Source organism: Myxocyprinus asiaticus, chromosome 22 (assembly GCF_019703515.2).
Source record: "Myxocyprinus asiaticus isolate MX2 ecotype Aquarium Trade chromosome 22, UBuf_Myxa_2, whole genome shotgun sequence".
Classification (NCBI taxonomy): domain Eukaryota; kingdom Metazoa; phylum Chordata; class Actinopteri; order Cypriniformes; family Catostomidae; genus Myxocyprinus; species Myxocyprinus asiaticus.
Window position 1 is genome coordinate 1,361,909 of NC_059365.1, and position 22,092 is coordinate 1,384,000.

The 22,092-nt window shown below is 35.7% G+C and overlaps 2 protein-coding genes across 3 annotated transcripts in view; both read left to right on the plus strand.

Annotated features, from left to right (window-relative positions):
* Positions 1 to 867: 867 nt before the first annotated feature.
* Positions 868 to 20,349, plus strand: dele1 (DAP3 binding cell death enhancer 1). The gene is made up of 12 exons (XM_051649369.1): positions 868 to 1,016; positions 1,299 to 1,413; positions 1,672 to 1,771; positions 9,033 to 9,177; positions 11,995 to 12,198; positions 12,437 to 12,471; positions 12,553 to 12,634; positions 12,726 to 12,868; positions 14,512 to 14,673; positions 18,832 to 18,924; positions 19,021 to 19,174; positions 19,262 to 20,349. Exons 1-12 carry the CDS (start codon positions 986 to 988, stop codon positions 19,498 to 19,500), a joined length of 1,503 nt encoding a protein of 500 aa, XP_051505329.1. The 5' UTR covers positions 868 to 985; the 3' UTR covers positions 19,501 to 20,349.
* A 443-nt stretch (positions 20,350 to 20,792) lies between these two features.
* Positions 20,793 to 22,092, plus strand: part of LOC127412747 (amyloid beta precursor protein binding family B member 2-like) — a 51,148-nt gene continuing 49,848 nt past the window's right edge. For both annotated transcript variants that reach the window (XM_051649358.1, XM_051649359.1), the window contains exon 1: positions 20,793 to 20,937. The gene's annotated coding sequence lies outside the window, so the exon portion shown is untranslated. The remainder of the gene's footprint in view (positions 20,938 to 22,092) is intronic.

Genomic DNA, 22,092 nt, shown 5'->3' on the forward strand with positions numbered 1-22,092 from the left:
AGTTCATGTTAACTAATGTTATTAATTAATGTTAACAAATGTAACCTTACTTTAAAGTGTTACTACAATATTACTATAGTAAAACCATTGTTAATCTATGGTATTTGCATAGTAAAACCATGATAGCCACAAAATGATGATTTTGATTACCATCATTTTTGTTTTCCTGTATTATCACTATGGTTTCGCTATGAATATCATGGTTAAAATATGGTTACTGTGGTAAAACCATGGTAAATTTACTGCGAAGGTATGCAAAACTATTTCAGAAAAAACAAAATAAATTCCGCTCTGTCCTCTAAGGGGCTCCGTAGAGAGAATAGAGATTTTAGCTTATGACAGTGTGTAGCTATGACACTTCTACACTGTGCCACCACTGCCAGCATGTTTCCTGCAACAATGTGTGGCGTGTAAGGTGTCTTTATGTAAAAAAGTGACACAGCAAAAAGACACTTGATATCTGATCAGAGCTGTCCAGTGGCGGATTTAGGCATGGGTGACATGGGCAGCCGCCCAAGGTGGCATCTTGCCGGTGGCAGCATGAGATGCCCACACAGACAAGTGGGCACCCTGAACTCCACCAGCCATCTCATTTACTACCCCCAGAATCCAGAAATGTGATTTGAATAGGATTTCAAACCACATATGAATGTAGCTCGAAACTGATTTGTTAAAATCATATTTCATGAGTTTTTTTGCCGATCAGACTTGCTAAATATGATCGTATTCCAATCGGATATGGACTGAACGTGGTCCTTTCTCATTGTGAGACACGAGTGCAATTTTCGGTGTTTGGCGGCCTCTAGCGGCAGCACAATGAAACTTCATGCTCATTTATTTTTAGGCTTTTGCGTCATTTCCGCATGTTGTCCTTCACTGAACCGCCGCTGTATCTCGTGACAGTCATGGCGTGAGTTTATAAACCCGCATAAAAACATACAGTATTTACTGTAAAACTACAACAACAACAACAGCTGCGACAAACATGTGGAGGATTCACAGTTTAGTGAGCAGAGGTGCGTTTTGAATATTCATAAAACATTGTAACATCGATACACTTGATAGATTTATTTCATCAAGTGTTTCAGATGCAGTGTGTGTGTGTGTGTGTGTGTGTGTGTTTGTGTGTTTGTGTGTGTGTGAGAGAGAGTGTGTGTGTGTGTGTGAGTGTGTAAGTGTGAGTGTGTGTGTGTGTGTGTGTGTGTGTGTGAGTGAGAGAGAGTGTGTGTGTGTGTGTGTTTTAAAAAGCATTTGTTGTTTGGCACATTTAAAACGCTGTTTTTCCTCTTGACCTCCAGTGTTCAGTCGTTGTTATGGAAGTGCACAACTGCGTCTCTCGCAGGGTCATCATGTGGAGGACGAGGTCATTAATTCATCGATTCTGACAGCCGGACGACACGCATCTGACAGCAGGTACCTGAAAGGACAACAATCATTTATGATGTCATACATGAACATGTGTCCTCTTCTAGATACTGACAGTTATGCTTTATTAACATTGACATGTATTACACACAATGTTGCTAAAACATCAAAACACAAAAGAATACAGTGACTGAAGGAAAAAGGGGCCAGTAATGGTAATAACATTAACTATATACAATTTTAAAAAATCATTTGAAATAAAAAATAAACAAGATCTCTCTCTTTCTCTTTATTTCTCTCTCCCAGTTCTCAGAGGGGGGAAGATGAAAATGAGAAAAAGAAACGAACGACTAAATTCAGCTACACTGGACTGCCAAGATACACTGCACTGGATGCTGTGGGATGGGTACAACACACACACACACACACACACACACACACACACACACACACACACACACACACACAGTCACACACACTTACAATCACAATCACACTCGCAATCACACATACACACACACAAACATATTATATATTTGGTGTTTGTTATAATAACTAGTATGTCTGGTGTTTGTTATTAACTAGCATGTTTGGTGTTTGTTATATTAACTAGTATGTTTGGTGTTTGTTATTAACTAGTATGTCTGGTGTTTGTTATTAACTAGTATGTTTGGTGTTTGTTATAATAACTAGTATGTTTGGTGTTTGTTATTAACTAGCATGTTTGGTGTTTGTTATATTAACTAGTATGTTTGGTGTTTGTTATTAACTAGTATGTCTGGTGTTTGTTATTAACTAGTGTGTTTGGTGTTTGTTATATTAACTAGTATGTCTGGTGTTTGTTATTAACTAGTATGTCTGGTGTTTGTTATTAACTAGTATGTTTGGTGTTTGTTATTAACTAGTATGTCTGGTGTTTGTTATTAACTAGTATGTTTGGTGTTTGTTATAATAACTAGTATGTTTGGTGTTTGTTATTAACTAGTATGTTTGGTGTTTGTTATTAACTAGTATGTCTGGTGTTTGTTATTAACTAGTGTGTTTGGTGTTTGTTATATTAACTAGTATGTCTGGTGTTTGTTATTAACTAGTGTGTTTCGTGTTTGTTATATTAACTAGTATGTCTGGTGTTTGTTATTAACTAGTGTGTTTGGTGTTTGTTATATTAACTAGTATGTCTGGTGTTTGTTATTAACTAGTGTGCTTGGTGTTTGTTATATTAACTAGTATGTCTGGTGTTTGTTATTAACTAGTATGTTTGGTGTTTGTTATATTAACTAGTGTGTTTGTGATAATAACTAGTATGTCTGGTGTTTGTTATTAACTAGTATGTTTGGTGTTTGTGATAACTAGTATGTTTGGTGTTTATGATAATAACTAGTATGTCTGGTGTTTGTGATAACTAGTATGTCTGGTGTTTGTTATTAACTAGTATGTTTGGTGTTTGTTATATTAACTAGTATGTTTGGTGTTTGTTATTAACTAGTATGTTTGGTGTTTGTTATATTAACTAGTGTGTTTGGTGTTTGTTATATTAACTAGTATGTTTGGTGTTTGTGATAATAACTAGTATGTTTGGCGTTTGTTATAATAACTAGTATGTTTGGTGTTTGTGATAATAACTAGTATATTTGGTGTTTGTGATAACTAGTATGTTTGGTGTTTGTTATATTAACTAGTATGTTTGGTGTTTGTTATAATAACTAGTATGTTTGGTGTTTGTGATAATAACTAGTATATTTGGTGTTTGTGATAACTAGTGTGTTTGGTGTTTGTTATAATAACTGGTATGTTTGGTGTTTGTTATAATAACTGGTATGTTTGGTGTTTGTGATAATAACTGGTATGTTTGGTGTTTGTGATAATAACTAGTATGTTTGGTGTTTGTGATAATAACTGGTATGTTTGGTGTTTGTTATAATAACTGGTATGTTTGGTGTTTGTGATAATAACTAGTATGTCTGGTGTTTGTTATTAACTAGTATGTTTGGTGTTTGTTATAATAACTAGTATGTTTGGTGTTTGTTATTAACTAGCATGTTTCGTGTTTGTTATATTAACTAGTATGTTTGGTGTTTGTTATTAACTAGTATGTCTGGTGTTTGTTATTAACTAGTGTGTTTGGTGTTTTTTATATTAACTGGTATGTTTGGTGTTTGTTATTAACTAGTATGTCTGGTGTTTGTTATTAACTAGTATGTTTGGTGTTTGTGATAACTAGTATGTTTGGTGTTTATGATAATAACTAGTATGTCTGGTGTTTGTGATAACTAGTATGTCTGGTGTTTGTTATTAACTAGTATGTTTGGTGTTTGTTATATTAACTAGTATGTTTGGTGTTTGTTATTAACTAGTATGTTTGGTGTTTGTTATATTAACTAGTGTGTTTGGTGTTTGTTATATTAACTAGTATGTTTGGTGTTTGTGATAATAACTAGTATGTTTGGCGTTTGTTATAACTAGTATGTTTGGTGTTTGTGATAAGAACTGGTATGTTTGGTGTTTGTGATAACTAGTATGTTTGGTGTTTGTTATATTAACTAGTATGTTTGGTGTTTGTTATAATAACTAGTATGTTTGGTGTTTGTTATAATAACTGGTATGTTTGGTGTTTGTGATAATAACTGGTATGTTTGGTGTTTGTGATAATAACTGGTATGTTTGGTGTTTGTGATAAGAACTGGTATGTTTGGTGTTTGTGATAATAACTGGTATGTCTGGTGTTTGTGATAATAACTAGTATGTCTGGTGTTTGTGATAATAACTGGTATGTTTGGTGTTTGTGATAATAACTGGTATGTTTGGTGTTTGTGATAATAACTAGTATGTTTGGTGTTTGTTATAATAACTGGTATGTTTGGTGTTTGTGATAAGAACTGGTATGTTTGGTGTTTGTGATAATAACTGGTATGTCTGGTGTTTGTGATAATAACTAGTATGTCTGGTGTTTGTGATAATAACTGGTATGTTTGGTGTTTGTGATAATAACTGGTATGTTTGGTGTTTGTTATTAACTAGTATGTTTGGTGTTTGTTATTAACTAGTATGTTTGGTGTTTGTGATAATAACTGGTACGTTTGTTGTTTGTGATAATAACTAGTATGTCTGGTGTTTGTTATAATAACTGGTATGTTTGGTGTTTGTTATAATAACTGGTATGTTTGGTGTTTGTTATAATAACTGGTATGTTTGGTGTTTGTTATTAACTGGTATGTTTGGTGTTTGTGATAATAACTGGTATGTTTGGTGTTTGTTATTAACTGGTATGTTTGGTGTTTGTGATAATAACTAGTATGTTTGGTGTTTGTTATTAACTAGTATGTCTGGTGTTTGTTATTAACTAGTGTGTTTGGTGTTTGTTATATTAACTAGTATGTCTGGTGTTTGTTATTAACTAGTGTGTTTCGTGTTTGTTATATTAACTAGTATGTCTGGTGTTTGTTATTAACTAGTGTGTTTGGTGTTTGTTATATTAACTAGTATGTCTGGTGTTTGTTATTAACTAGTGTGCTTGGTGTTTGTTATATTAACTAGTATGTCTGGTGTTTGTTATTAACTAGTATGTTTGGTGTTTGTTATATTAACTAGTGTGTTTGTGATAATAACTAGTATGTTTGGTGTTTGTTATTAACTAGTATGTTTGGTGTTTGTGATAACTAGTATGTTTGGTGTTTATGATAATAACTAGTATGTCTGGTGTTTGTGATAACTAGTATGTCTGGTGTTTGTTATTAACTAGTATGTTTGGTGTTTGTTATATTAACTAGTATGTTTGGTGTTTGTTATTAACTAGTATGTTTGGTGTTTGTTATATTAACTAGTGTGTTTGGTGTTTGTTATATTAACTAGTATGTTTGGTGTTTGTGATAATAACTAGTATGTTTGGCGTTTGTTATAATAACTAGTATGTTTGGTGTTTGTGATAATAACTAGTATATTTGGTGTTTGTGATAACTAGTATGTTTGGTGTTTGTTATATTAACTAGTATGTTTGGTGTTTGTTATAATAACTAGTATGTTTGGTGTTTGTGATAATAACTAGTATATTTGGTGTTTGTGATAACTAGTATGTTTGGTGTTTGTTATAATAACTGGTATGTTTGGTGTTTGTTATAATAACTGGTATGTTTGGTGTTTGTGATAATAACTGGTATGTTTGGTGTTTGTGATAATAACTAGTATGTTTGGTGTTTGTGATAATAACTGGTATGTTTGGTGTTTGTTATAATAACTGGTATGTTTGGTGTTTGTGATAATAACTAGTATGTCTGGTGTTTGTTATTAACTAGTATGTTTGGTGTTTGTTATAATAACTAGTATGTTTGGTGTTTGTTATTAACTAGCATGTTTGGTGTTTGTTATATTAACTAGTATGTTTGGTGTTTGTTATATTAACTAGTATGTTTGGTGTTTGTTATTAACTAGTATGTCTGGTGTTTGTTATTAACTAGTGTGTTTGGTGTTTGTTATATTAACTAGTATGTTTGGTGTTTGTTATATTAACTAGTGTGTTTGTGATAATAACTAGTATGTCTGGTGTTTGTTATTAACTAGTATGTTTGGTGTTTGTGATAACTAGTATGTTTGGTGTTTATGATAATAACTAGTATGTCTGGTGTTTGTGATAACTAGTATGTCTGGTGTTTGTTATTAACTAGTATGTTTGGTGTTTGTTATATTAACTAGTATGTTTGGTGTTTGTTATTAACTAGTATGTTTGGTGTTTGTTATATTAACTAGTGTGTTCGGTGTTTGTTATATTAACTAGTATGTTTGGTGTTTGTGATAATAACTAGTATGTTTGGCGTTTGTTATAACTAGTATGTTTGGTGTTTGTGATAAGAACTGGTATGTTTGGTGTTTGTGATAACTAGTATGTTTGGTGTTTGTTATATTAACTAGTATGTTTGGTGTTTGTTATAATAACTAGTATGTTTGGTGTTTGTTATAATAACTGGTATGTTTGGTGTTTGTTATAATAACTGGTATGTTTGGTGTTTGTGATAATAACTAGTATGCCTGGTGTTTGTTATTAACTAGTATGTTTGGTGTTTGTTATAATAACTGGTATGTTTGGTGTTTGTGATAATAACTGGTATGTTTGGTGTTTGTGATAATAACTGGTATGTTTGGTGTTTGTGATAAGAACTGGTATGTTTGGTGTTTGTGATAATAACTGGTATGTCTGGTGTTTGTGATAATAACTAGTATGTCTGGTGTTTGTGATAATAACTGGTATGTTTGGTGTTTGTGATAATAACTAGTATGTTTGGTGTTTGTTATAATAACTGGTATGTTTGGTGTTTGTGATAAGAACTGGTATGTTTGGTGTTTGTGATAATAACTGGTATGTCTGGTGTTTGTGATAATAACTAGTATGTCTGGTGTTTGTGATAATAACTGGTATGTTTGGTGTTTGTGATAATAACTGGTATGTTTGGTGTTTGTGATAATAACTAGTATGCCTGGTGTTTGTTATTAACTAGTATGTTTGGTGTTTGTTATAATAACTGGTATGTTTGGTGTTTGTGATAATAACTGGTATGTTTGGTGTTTGTGATAATAACTGGTATGTTTGGTGTTTGTGATAAGAACTGGTATGTTTGGTGTTTGTGATAATAACTGGTATGTCTGGTGTTTGTGATAATAACTAGTATGTCTGGTGTTTGTGATAATAACTGGTATGTTTGGTGTTTGTGATAATAACTGGTATGTTTGGTGTTTGTTATTAACTAGTATGTTTGGTGTTTGTTATTAACTAGTATGTTTGGTGTTTGTGATAATAACTGGTACGTTTGTTGTTTGTGATAATAACTAGTATGTCTGGTGTTTGTTATAATAACTGGTATGTTTGGTGTTTGTTATAATAACTGGTATGTTTGGTGTTTGTTATAATAACTGGTATGTTTGGTGTTTGTTATTAACTGGTATGTTTGGTGTTTGTGATAATAACTAGTATGTTTGGTGTTTGTGATAATAACTGGTATGTTTGGTGTTTGTTATTAACTGGTATGTTTGGTGTTTGTGATAATAACTAGTATGTTTGGTGTTTGTGATAATAACTGGTATGTTTGGTGTTTGTTATTAACTGGTATGTTTGGTGTTTGTGATAATAACTAGTATGTTTGGTGTTTGTGATAATAACTGGTATGTTTGGTGTTTGTTATAATAACTGGTATGTTTGGTGTTTGTGATAATAACTAGTATGTTTGGTGTTTGTGATAATAACTAGTATGTTTGGTGTTTGTGATAATAACTAGTATGCCTGGTGTTTGTTATTAACTAGTATGTTTGGTGTTTGTTATAATAACTGGTATGTTTGGTGTTTGTTATTAACTGGTATGTTTGGTGTTTGTGATAATAACTAGTATGTTTGGTGTTTGTGATAATAACTGGTATGTTTGGTGTTTGTTATTAACTGGTATGTTTGGTGTTTGTGATAATAACTGGTATGTTTGGTGTTTGTTATTAACTGGTATGTTTGGTGTTTGTGATAATAACTAGTATGTTTGGTGTTTGTGATAATAACTGGTATGTTTGGTGTTTGTTATAATAACTGGTATGTTTGGTGTTTGTGATAATAACTAGTATGTTTGGTGTTTGTGATAATAACTAGTATGTTTGGTGTTTGTGATAATAACTGGTATGTTTGGTGTTTGTGATAATAACTAGTATGCCTGGTGTTTGTTATTAACTAGTATGTTTGGTGTTTGTTATAATAACTGGTATGTTTGGTGTTTGTGATAATAACTGGTATGTTTGGTGTTTGTTATATTAACTAGTATGTTTGGTGTTTGTTATAATAACTGGTATGTTTGGTGTTTGTGATAATAACTGGTATGTTTGGTGTTTCTTATAATAACTGGTATGTTTGGTGTTTGTGATAATAACTGGTATGTTTGGTGTTTGTGATAATAACTAGTATGTTTGGTGTTTGTGATAATAACTGGTATGTTTGGTGTTTGTTATAATAACTGGTATGTTTGGTGTTTGTGATAATAACTAGTATGTTTGGTGTTTGTGATAATAACTAGTATGTTTGGTGTTTGTGATAATAACTGGTATGTTTGGTGTTTGTGATAATAACTAGTATGCCTGGTGTTTGTTATTAACTAGTATGTTTGGTGTTTGTTATAATAACTGGTATGTTTGGTGTTTGTGATAATAACTGGTATGTTTGGTGTTTGTTATATTAACTAGTATGTTTGGTGTTTGTTATAATAACTGGTATGTTTGGTGTTTGTGATAATAACTGGTATGTTTGGTGTTTCTTATAATAACTGGTATGTTTGGTGTTTGTGATAATAACTGGTATGTTTGGTGTTTGTTATAATAACTGGTATGTTTGGTCTTTGTTATAATAACTGGTATGTTTGGTGTTTGTTATAATAACTGGTATGTTTGGTGTTTGTGATAATAACTGGTATGTTTGGTGTTTGTGATAATAACTGGTATGTTTGGTGTTTGTGGTAATAACTGGTATGTTTGGTGTTTGTGATAATAACTAGTATGTTTGGTGTTTGTGATAATAACTAGTATGTCTGGTGTTTGTTATTAACTAGTATGTTTGGTGTTTGTTATATTAACTAGTATGTTTGGTGTTTGTTATAATAATGAGTATGTTTGGTGTTTGTTATATTAACTAGTCTCTCTCTTTCTCTCTGTAGGGTGCAGCTGTGGTTCTGTTTATGCAGGTCTGTCGCAGGATTCACTCTCAGTTTTCCACACGAGCGGATCAGAATCATGGACCGGCTCAGATCAGAGAAGCCGGACCCATACACAGATGCACCTACAAAGTTCTGATTGACATCTGTGAGTTGTGCTAATAATAGTTACACTGTCAGTCATACACATATTCAACACTGACCAGTCACAAATCTTCAGAGCTGTATTTGCATGGTTAATAGCTAGGGATGTCCCGATACCAAAAATCGATACCATCTGATGTACGAATGTCATTCCGTAAACATTCATCGTACAAATTAAAATCACGTTCTGTCCTAGTGATCAATTTGAGATAAATATATAGTTTGCATGTGCTGTGCGCTTCAAATGTGAGCATTTGTGAATGTGTGGAGACAGTGGCTGTTTCTCAGTGTCCGTTCTTTGTGTTCTTACACTCTTGTGGACTCATTCTACATCATCATCCACTGCCGAAGTTCATTGCCAATCCTCAAGAATGCAAGTACAGAGAACGCAGGAGATTACCCGGATGTGTCCTTGAAATCGAGGATGCATCGGATGGTGACTTGTGGGCAAGAACTCAGTGCTACGGTGGCAGACGAAGGACATTTATCATTTTGTTTTATATTTTCATTTGATTAAAGTTTTAATAAATTAATTTATTTAAACACCATTTTGATGATAAAATTGAAATAAACTGTTGATATGGAATTCAGAAAAAATAAAACAAAAACAAAAAGGAAGTATCGATACTCATACTTGTTGGTATCAGGACATCTCTATTGATAGCAGTACATTGCAAAAGTATTTGTGACATTATATGCGCGATATCACACGCGAGTGCTGTTGCAAGGCTGTGATTGGGCCATAGACTCGAGGCTGCAGGTACCTGTGTGCTGATATTCAGACAAACAGCACAACTGCGTGTGATATTGCTCTTTTTACAATATTTAAATAAATAAGAAGTCAATATCAAGTGACTTACGCTTCAGGCAAAATTTTGCCTGTTAGTTTTTATATATTTACTCTGCCAAAAAAAGTTTCAAAGCATCAAGATTTGCACATAGCAGAGTGCTACAAATTAGAGATCGACCGATAATCGTTTTTTCCTTATTAATCGGATAACGTGTTCGTAAAATCGGGTCACCGATAAATGGCATCATCTGGTGGCCGTTTCAGGAATTGCACACAAGACCACCATTACAGTGCTGCGTGTGAGAGTAAACAATACTGTGTTCACTGGTAAAGTAACTTGCTTTAATTAATAAACTTTATTCAACGTAACAGCCATTCATTCTCAAGTGAGATGTGTAACATAAATGGTTGATAAGTAGTTTAGGGTTAACATAGGGTTAACAAGGCATACAAGAAACTGAGACAAACTCACGCAGTGAAAAAACCCCAGCAAACTGTTAAAGACGTAATATTACATTAATCAAATCGAAAAGCTTTGGATGAGTGCATGCTGGAAATGAAACTGTTTAATTTCATTCTCTGTTGCCTGTGCAACAAGATGCACTTGTTTAAAATTTCCTAAATTATATCAACGTTTGCTATTTAATGTTATTTCGCTATGAATCGTCGTCTGTGTAATTACATCTCTGTGGAAATTAATTTTTTATCCCCGCGTCACTGTTCGAGTATATTTGTGGTGTAAGCGCATAGAAATTCATGGGGCAAAACACACATAGCGCTCTTTCAGCTGGTATTTCGTATAATCGACCAACAAAGACATTTTTAATAATTCTCATTCAGGATAAACTCTGTAATCGCAATGATTTATTTGACTGTATTTACTCTCCTGAGTATGTATACTTATTTCTAGCAAACCGTTTGCCTTTAACCTAATAAACAACATTTAAACCTTTTAAAACTGTACTTTAAAATGGAAGATTACATTTATGCAAAGTTGATAGACTCCCTTGTTGTTTATGTTCTCTGTTTGGAAACATCAGACGTTTTAAATTATTTTTATAATTGATGTTGCTGCTGCTGTTGTTATATATATATATATGTATATATATAATAAAAACATGGTATGTTGTTATAGTAATTTTTTCTCTGTTAGGTCATCTTATTAAATAAATAAATGAATGTGAGATTTTTCCTACTTGACTGAATTAACTCACTCCAAGTAAACGAAGAACTTTTACTGTGTTATATGCACTTAAAGGTGCAGTAAGCAATTTTTTTTAATGGAAAGGCATGCAAAAAATGTTCCTACTCCCTTAAATATATTAATGAAATAATGTCCTCCGATATCTCACCGGTCTCTGTGACAGCTGTAGACTTTGTAAACAGCAAACAAAAATGTGACTGCGGACATTATCACTTTTCACCTGTCAATCATTTTGCTTGTTTCCATTTAAAGCGCAATCATAATGTTTGTCAGTTGAGGGCGCTATTGTGCCACTGTTGAATTTGTAGCTAATGCGCATGTGCGTTCTAGAGTTGATTGACAGGCGATGTCTGTATCTAAAAGGTGATTGGCTCTTTTAACTGTAAGGCGGGACTTCTTTAATACATCCGTTGACCACTGGATGCTCAGAGCTGCTTGGTTGAGCGTTCCAATTTCTCTCAATTATTTTAACAGAAGTGTCCCAATAATCTCTGGAGCTACTTACTGGTTGTTTAATTTCAAACATGCTTACTGTATTGTTTATTTGTTTCTCATGTCTGTAAAATCCACTTTTTAAAAAAATAAATTAAAAAAATTGACAGGTAAGAAATCTGACTGGCTGGTAATTTTTTTTCATCTACCAGCTAAAAAGTAAATTTCGGACCCTGCTTGGATATATATATATATATTGTGTATGTTGTATATTTATATAAGCATAAATGCACATTTACATATACGTGCAATTTAAAGAATGCAAATGACAATAACACAATAAAATATCCAGAATATCCAGAATTTTTTTAATACTATTTACCCAATTGTCTCAGTGTCCAGGCAGGATGTTTTGTCCAAAGCTGTGACTGTGAGGTGCCTGCGAGAGGCGCTACAGACTCCAGAACAGACTGACAGCAGCAGCAGCAGTGATCATAGTCACAGTAAACATGAAAACAGCAGTGATGGACATTTGATCCCTGACCTGCAGACTGCACACACCTCTCGTCACCAGCGGGTGGAGGCAGTGAGCACTTTAGGTAATTACACTCTCACATTCAGAATCATTCAAACATCTGGTGTGACGTGGACTAGCAGATTTTGTGAGGTTGTGGTTTCTACATTTTTTTAGGGTTAAACTTTAGTTACTGTTGTAAAGTTCCAAGAGGGTCATTGCTCTTTCAAAATATATATCTCATTTTTAATTTTGGCTTAAGTGTGATTCCCTTAAAATTTCCCTTAAAACCATTTTTAACCATTTTTATTATTTTCTAACAGAGGAAACGCTTTTTCCTGAGCAACCAAACCAAAAGGTAACGTCAACCTGAAAAATGCAATTTCTTCAAACATCACTTGATAAAGAATAATTCATCATGTATGTGTATTTTCTGCAGGAAACTCTTTCCCCAGAGGAAGCAGTGCAAAATTTGAGACAGGTGGCGGACAGCAGTGTACCCACAATACTCAACATCATTGGTAATGATGACATCACACAAAGAGCTTTATATCTGGAGTTTTTCTTATAGTGATGGTTGTTTAATTTTGTTTCTCTCTGTGTGTGTATTAGGTTTGGAGAGTGCTAAAGCAGGTAATTATGAAACAGCGTTTTCGTGTTTTTTGGCTTCAGCTCAGCACAACTACAGTAAAGCCCAGTTTAATGTGGGAGTTTGTTTCGAGAAAGGACGTGGAGTAAAGAGAGACCACAATAAGGTACACACACATTTACTTTATATGAAGCTAATTGTAATGTCTATAGACTAACCCTACCTCTTAAAAAAACTTTTACCTGAGGCCTGGGTATCTCAGCGAGGATTGATGCTGACTACCACACCTGGAGTCGCGAGTTTGAATCCAGGGCATGCTGAGTGACTCCAGCCAGGTCTCCTAAGCAACCAAATTAGCCCAGTTGCTAGGGAGGGCCATGACAGGCCAACATTTTTAAGAGAGCCTCAATAAATAGAAGATTAAAAAAAAAAAAAGTAAATATGATAACATGATTGATATGAAAAAAAAAGGTTATTTTGTACCTCTAAAACATTTTTGCACTTCTGTATTGCAGTTCAAAACAACAGAACTCAAATCTTACATGCATGTACTGTGTATGATAGAACATTACATATTTGTACAGTGCATATGTTTGGCAATTCCTCAAAAGTAAACCACATCATCGAAAAATAAAACGTTTAAACCAAAAGAACAAAACCCCCTTTTAAATTCTAGATTAAAGTGATGTAATGGATAATTCCATTCAGACCACTAGAGGGCGCCGCTTGCTCGCACAGCGCTGACTGAAGCACAGAATGCACAAACACAGCCTTTTAAGTTTTAGTAATCACGCAAGGCCATATTGCAATTAAAATTTTAATTCAGTCAATAATGCAGCATTAATGTTTATCATACTGATATCTCAGAACAAGTCTGCTGGTTTCAAAGTGTTTTAGATGGTTTCCTTCATCATGTTGCTTATTATAGAGAAGTGCTGTTTACCCAACTGTCGCGTCCGTTTATGGCGGTTTTCCACATTAACATAAGAACAAGAAAGAATAAAAATTAAATATTAGATGTTCTGAGGAGTGCCAACCCTTCTGCATATTGTGGCTATTATTATTTCTGGACTGTGCATTTGAATTCACAAGAGTTTTTACAATCGGCGATTTCATGCTTATAACCGAAATGTCAGCGTTTTAATTTGGTCAATAATTGCCCGATAAATATCAATGCATTCCTGAAAAAACCCAACACAAAATCTTTCACAGAGTTGTCCATTGTTTTTGTTTTGAAGTCAGTCGGTTTGGCTGTTGTTCAGTTAATGTTATGTCTACATTAATCCGGGTAAATTAAAAAATGCGTTTTCGTTTTCGAAACACTGCCATTTTCAAACATTTTCCAAAAGTTGCTCATCCACACCGAAACGTATGAAAACGCTTAAATCAGTTGTCCTTGTGTTTCGTCACCAGATAGCAATTCCGAGTAAACTTTGCATCACTTTTGAAGGAATTTTGAACGTTTTCAAAAATCTCCGTTTTCGCTGACAAAAACGCCACCTCAGTGTGGACAGAAGGCCAAAACCTAGAGGGAAAAGATGCGTTTTCAAACGAAAACGTATTAGTGTGGATGTAGCCTTATTTCAGGCATCGCTGTTATAAAAGCATTGCATATTTACTATAAAGCTTATTTTTTTAAAAATGTTTGCTTTCTGTGTCTTCATTGGAAAAACAATGTTAGAAATTTACCGGAACAGGTGTAGATTCAGGTACTAGTTCCATAAGTGTTTGGAAAAACACCTATAGTAAACAGATTAAGATCTCTTCTGTGTTTGTTCAGTAAATATAATAGTTGTCTTTGTCTCTCAGGCGCTGCAGTATTACAGACGTGCGGCAGTCGCGGGTCACAGTCAGGCTCAGTATCGCTGTGCTAAACTCCTCCTGAACAGCAGAGGGCAGCAGAGCTCACAGACAAACACAGAAGAGGCGCTGTCCTTCCTTTATGCGGCTGCAGACGCTGGACTCACAGAGGTACAACAGTGTTTGTTTAAAGGAATAGTTCAAACTAAATTGAAAATTCGCAGACATTTACTCACTCTCGTGACACCTTTATGCTGCCTTTATGTAGATTGAACTTTTTGGACCCCATTGACTTGCATGGTATGGACAAGCACATCATATATAAGTTTGAGACAGCATAAGGGTGACTAAATAATGAGAGACCTCATTTTTGGGTTAACTATTCCTTTTGAGACAAATGGTAATGTTTCCAAAACTTGCCATTATGACAGTTTTTGCATGACTTTTAACCTGTTTAACTCTGTGGACCCACCAGCGGGTCCAAAAGGGGGCGCTGTATTGCAAAAAACGTTTACGCTTAAAATGCTCAAGTCCCCGTATACATAAGTCAGGCGAATGTGGTATGGTTTGAAAGCTTAGAATCTGAACTTTTCAGAGATATCCATCACTTCTGCATTTATGTTACTTAAAATAACAAAATAAGGCTTTAAAACATCAGTGTCGCAAATAAGTGCCACCTAGTGGTTATGTGGTAGAAATATTAATATAAATATATAAGTCTTTAAAATAGACAAGTCATATATCAAATGAAAGCTCTCATTATCAGGAATGTGACTGTGCTGTTTATATTGTTGCATTAATACCAGAGTTTAAAAGACATAGATTGAGCTTCTAGTCCACTCAGAGGCCGAATTCAATCTGAATTCAAGAATATCAAGAAGTTTTCTCATGGTTACACCAAATGACCTGAACAAAATGAGCATTTTCATAAAAATGTCAAAATATTGATATTTAATAATATGATGGACAAACATTTTTCAAATATTAGTCATATTTAAAAAAAAAAAAAAAAAAAACAATTAACTGCTTATTGAATAAAAGATTATTCTGCGCAAACCATGCTAACATTTCTTATTTCAAGGATTTCTGTTTTTAATGAGACTTTGATTTTTTTTTACTGTCTCCGGACCAGAGTATGTGAGTGGAGTGGAGCGGCAACAATTCCCCCACTGCGCTCAAAGCATTCTTTAATCACTCCGCCCCAGCTCCACTCCGGGTTGTCTATTTCCCGCTCCTCGCTTGCTCCGCGCTCCTGGATTAGAGAAACCCCGCTCTGTGTTCACTCCATGGCAAAATTAGCGCCTAACTACCTCTCCACTGTAGAAGTTCGCAACCTTCCATGCAGAAGGTGTATTAAATGAAAAATAAATACACAATACTAGAGGAAAAGCTACAATGTGCTTTATTAGAACACTAACATTAGCCCAAGACATGTTAGGGTTAGGGTATGCAATGCAGAGTTCACTTTTAGAAATACTAGCGTTTGGGGCCTTGGTAGCTCAGTGGTAAAAGACGCTGGCTACCACCCCTGGAATTCGCTAGTTTGCTAGTTCGAATCCCAGGATGTGCTGAGTGACTCCAGCCAGGTTTCCTAAGCAACCAAATTGGCCCGGTTGCTAGGGAGGGTAGAGTCACATGGGGTAACCTCCTCGTGGTCGCTATAACGTGGTTCGTTCTCGGTGGGGCGCGTGGTGAGTTGAGCGCGGATGCCGCGGTGGGTGGCGCTATGTCTCCGTGGCAACGCGCTCAAGTCATGTGATAAGATGCACGGCTTGATGGTCTCAGACGCAGAGGCAACTGGGATTCATTCTCCACCACCCGGATTGAGGCGAATCACTACGCGACCACGAGGACTTAAAAGTGCATTGGGAATTGGGCATTTCAAATTGGGTGAAAAAGGGGAAAAATACAACAAACAAAAATATTTGCATCTATTCCTCTCTTCGCATTTGCTGAGCTTCTTCATCTCCAAATGTAGAACTCATAAATTAGCCTATGGCACTAAAATAAATTTAGATGGCAATCAAGTCAAACTACGCAATATTAACATGTTGATTCGTTCAGTTGGTGTTTTACGTCGTTAAAAGTTCCATTCTATTTAATGCGGGACATAATAGCCTACAGTTAAGATTGAGATGCATTAGATTATAATGATGATATGATTATTCAAAACATTTAATAGGGGAGAGAGACATATTCTGTATTACTGACCTTTAGATTTTCTCTCCACGTGAACGGATTATCATCGTGTTTTTTGGACACGTCTTTTAGGATTTCACAACAAACCTTTGATCGTGGCAATCACCTCCCCACTCGTGTTCTCCTTCGCCATCCCATCATTAATTTTAACTATATGCCAGTTGACGTAAGAATAAAGAGACGAGACACAAGCACGTAGTTAAGTCAAGCTTTACCGCAAGCTTAACTCAATAATAGGGAGCGTGAAAACAGAAAGCGAAAGTAACTTTCGTGCTGGAGGTCGAACATTACCAAGTGCCGCTAGATTTTAATTTAGTATTTTTATCTTTCTGGTTATATCAGAAATTCCATCTTTCCTTCATGCCAATAGTGTTTAACACTGCTTGACACATGGTGAATTATTGCATTAAGGTTGGTTAACAGGCGTTTTGCCCGTGATGGAGCATTAGTGGCGCGCTCTTGGAGCGAGAGAAAACAATGACGCTCTGATTTTTTAAAAACCCACTCCTCGCTCCAGGCAAAATCATGCCGCTCCGCTCCCACTCTGCTCTGCTCACATACTCTGTTCCGGACAGTTGCACCACATGACATTTTTTACTTTAAGCCCCAGAAAAAATATTAAAATGACTTTGAACTCAGTAACTGAAATCATGTTCATCATAGAAGAGGTGTTTTTAAGTAATTGTTTTGTGTTATCTGCATTTGTAATGCATTTTTGAATACTGTATTAGACGTAGACAGGAAATGAGCGTCACGTTATTGACTCATGTACTTATTTAGCATTTTTGTGTTATTCCCTCATACTTTGCGATGTGCATCACCTCAAGCTGTTTGGAAAGTTTTCTTCTTCTCTGCAATGCTCTCCTGTGTCATCATTGGAGTTTCATATGATCTCATATGACGCATGTTCCAAAAAATGTTTTTTCGTTTTTGATGATGTCGACTAATCGTTTCAGCCCTATTTTAAACCTAACAAATTTCTTATTGTCAAATGGTTTGCTTGAAATGTGTACTTTAAAATAAATAGCTATGTTTCCATCAAAGTTGCGAGTTAATGTTTCCATCCCATGTGTTCAAAAGACAAAATTGTCACTTCTGGAGAAATTGTAGCTACTGTGACTCTTATTTATTTTTCCTCCCCAATTTGGAATGCCCAATTCCCAATGTGCTCTAAGTCCTCGTGGTGGTGTATTGACTCGCCTCAATCCGGGTGGCCGAGGACGAATCTCAGTTGCTGCTGCGTACGAAACCGTCAGTCTGCGCATCTGATCACGTGGCTTGTTGAGCGCGTTACCACGGAGACGTAGAGCGTGTGGAGGCTTCACGCTATTCTCCGCGGCATCCATGCTCAACTCACCACGCGCCCCACCAAGAGCGAGAACCACATTATAGCAACCACGAGGAAGTTACCCCATGTGACTCTACCCTCCCTAGCAACCGGGCCAATTTGGTTGCTTAGGAGACCTGGCTGGAGTCACTCAGCACGCCCTGGATTCGAACTCGTGACTCCAGGTGTGGTAGTCAGCGTCTTTACTCACATTAATAAAATACTCTACAGATTTTATTTGCATCCTGGTGTTTCCATCCAGCAGTTTTTATGCAATATCCCAAAATGTGCATTAAAATATGTGGATGGAAACCCACTTATAGACACTTACTTTAATATTCAGACATTTCTAAGCATTTAAACGGGATGCAGGCGAATTTAGCCATTCTAGAATTCCCCCAAGCTGAGCTGTTGGACTAGCCACACCCCCTTTTTTCAAAACCCCACACTCCAAAGATACCAATTGAGCTTTAGTGAGACTGACACTAGTAGAAACGGTTGTCAGAAACAACAGCAGCCCAATAGCGCCCTCAACTGACAACTGTCATGAACAACATGGTATAAAAATGGCATTAAGCCTCAATATTTCACTGCAACTACAATACTATGAGAACGTGCAAAATGATTGACAGGCAGAAAGCGTCATTGACCGCGGACACATTTTCGTTTGCTGTTTACAGAGTCTAGAGCTGTCACAGAGACCAGTGAGATATCTTACAACACTACAGAAGGAAGTCTTAAATTCTTCCATTTAAAAAAAAAATTAAAAAAAATCAACATTACATCTTTCTTTCTCTCTCTAGGCTCAGGTGTATCTAGGTGTCATGCTGTCTGAGGGTTCAGAGGTTGATGAGAGAAAGTGTGTCCATTATTTCAGAAAGGCTGCTGAGAGCGGGGTAACACACCTGTCAAATTCATATCATTCATATGTTGAGTGACAGCTGTAAAAGTACCCAGCAAAATGTACAAATATTGCTTGTGTATGTGTGCAGGACAGCACTGCTCTTTTGTTTCTGGCTCAGTGTCATGAGAGAGGGTTTGGTGTCTCTCAGTGTATCAGAACTGCAGTTCAACTGTATCATCAGGCAGCCGAACGTGGAAACAAACATGCCAAAGATATCCTAAGAGAAAGAGACCGCAGAGATGGTAACAACATACACACATTAGGGCTTTAAAATACTGTCAACAATAATGTTGTATGACACATTTTCTCTCTCTCTCTCTCTCTCTTAGTCCTGCGCTCGATCCAATCTTCTCCGTGCTTCTCTGAGATTGGTCAACTGAATGTAAACTCCATGTTCCCTCAAGTGTCAGGAGACGTGAAGCCACGCCCCCAGCAGCAGTCTGATTGGCCGACGCAGATGCTTCCTCATTCCTGGAGTACAGGCAGTCTGATGACTCTGCCGTCAATCACAGTTCAAATGCTCAATGTTGACACCAGCCACAAAGTCTGGACGCTAGGTGTGCGATAACATGCACTTAACCATGGGAAGTTCACCTTGCGTCATATAATTACCATCTTCAGCGGCGTTTCGTCTGAGCTATTGGCTGCACTGTAAATGCTCACACACAGCTCCCTCTACTGGTGAATGCTGGCAGGAGAGTGTGGGTGTGGCTTAGATGTGACACTTGAATGTTCTCTGCCAATCAGAGTAGAGCCGGTGAGTTCTGAGCAGGATGATTGGGTGAAAATAGTCGAACAGGCCTGGATGGATGTTTTTTTAAAGAATGGAAATCCCTCTGTAAAGCCTTTACTGTTACTGTTTACTTTCTTTTGTGTGTCTGGTTATTAAGACAAAGTTAATGAATTTGTCAGTGAGTTTTTTATTAAGGTTATGTTTTATGATGTTAAATCTTGTGTAGGTCACCGGGTGGCATTATAAGTAATTTTCTTATATAAAGAGCTATTTGCAAGAGTTTAACTTGCATTATGTGTGCATGATTGTATTAAAACAGTTCGCTCTTATGTATATGTCGGGAAAACCCTTGTAAATACAAGTAAAAAAAAAAGAAAATGGTAAGACCAACAGCATTTTACTGCAAAATTATTATCATGTGCCAAATGAAACGACTTTAGACTTTAGATCAGAGATATGTGCCTTAATTAGATCGTGTAAGTGTGCTTTACACAAATAAAACAATCCTAAACATGCACTTATATGAGCCCCAAATATGAGATCTAGTTTGTTCTTTAAACTGTATCTGTTTGTTTGTCTTTGTTCAGCTCTGTAAAGCTCTTTTGAAAGTATCTTCATCTTAAAGCTGTGTCTTCGGCATTATGCACAAATCTAATACAAATAAAGACTGCTTTTATTTTTAAATGTCATTGTGGTTGATTTTACTGATGTTTAAAATATATTTTGAGTATCCATACACATTTATCATAGTTACTCATTGGTGCATTTCCTTTTTTTTTTTTTTCTCTATTTCTTCCTAGTTTTATTGTTGTAATAATAACTGTAGCAACTATGATATTTTGGCAAAAACTTTGGTAGCCATATTTGTGACTCTTTTTTTTTTTTTTGTTCAGATGGCACTTGGTGTTGATATCTTTTCTGTTGTTGTTGTGTTAGAATGTTTTGTTGTTTAAATTAACCTCAGAACGTGAGAGAATGCAGTGACGTCATGGTGGTGAAGCCTCATGAATATTAAGTGACGTGACTACACGCTCCAGCACGACTCGCTTAATATTCATGCGGCATCTTGCGCTCGGCGCTCTCATTGGCCAGTGGACGCGTACACCGAGCGCATGCGCAGAGAGGAGCGCAGACCGGAGGCGGTGCGGAGAGGAGAGAGCGGAGATTGCGGGCGTCCGGGCTTTAAAACCGGGCGTCACCTCGCGGTTCTGCATCAGCATCTTTAGGCCGAGAGAACAGCTGAGACACACCGAGACGCGCGCGCTGCTGCTTGTGAGTGACTGTCTCTCTGCCCCCCTCTCTCTCTCTCTCTCTTTTAACAGATGACGTGATGCTCTTACACACGCGCGCGCACCGATTATTGATTATCCTGTATGCTGTATGTCCAGTGCAGCAACCTTCTAGAACTGATGATTTGACTGAGTTTTTCATACACGTTATGAAAGAATGACTTGACACTTGTGTCTGTCATATCAAATGTCGTTTAGGAGTAAAATACATTTAAGTCATATATCATGTGTTTTAAGTGTGTGTGTGTGATGTTGCATGACAGTGTGTGTATGTGCGTCATAAATTGGAAGGGTGTGTTTAGGGCCTGTCAATCACATCTGTCATTATAACCCTGAGCATCAGGCACGTTATTAATTCTGTGCATTAGTACATGATCTTATTACATCACACCCAGATGACGACACTTTTATGTTAAATATTTGCACTAGAGTTGAGTCTTATTTTATGACATTTTTTGCAGTGTCTTTGGCTATACTGAAAAGTTATTAAGTCAGATTTTATGACATTTTGCTGTGCTTAAGAGTGTAAATAATATCTCAATTTTTTTCTAAGTCTAGACTATAATATACTAGTTATTGAGTCTTACGTTTTATATATTTATATACATATATCTTGTATTTTATGACACATTTTATTGCTTAAATGATTATAAAATATATTATTGCTGTATATTATATTGTATAGGCCCTACTTTACTGTCCACTACACTATTCTATAGTAATAGAGTTATTAATTCTAAAGTAATTAACATTTTGTTACTTAAAAGATAAAAACGTCTTTAGTATAGTGACATCTGTTCTGTTTTTCCAGAAGCTGTTTATCTTGTAGATGACACTAACTGTTGTCACAAATATATTTTTATTCTTTTGTTACAGGTGCATTAATTATATATTTGAAATGGTTCAATTCTGCAGGTGTGACTCATCAAGAAATATAGTGTACAAACTAGTTTATGACTATAACAAGCGAATCCTCATGAAATGGATTTGTATTTCAGTAAAGATACATTTAATATGAATTTCAGTTATTATTGAAGACAGTAAGAAAGATCTGTAAGAATAAAGCGTCAACAACAGATATTTGAGCTGAAACAGAAAAACAAACACAACACAAACTGTGTGTTTGTGTGCGGGCGGT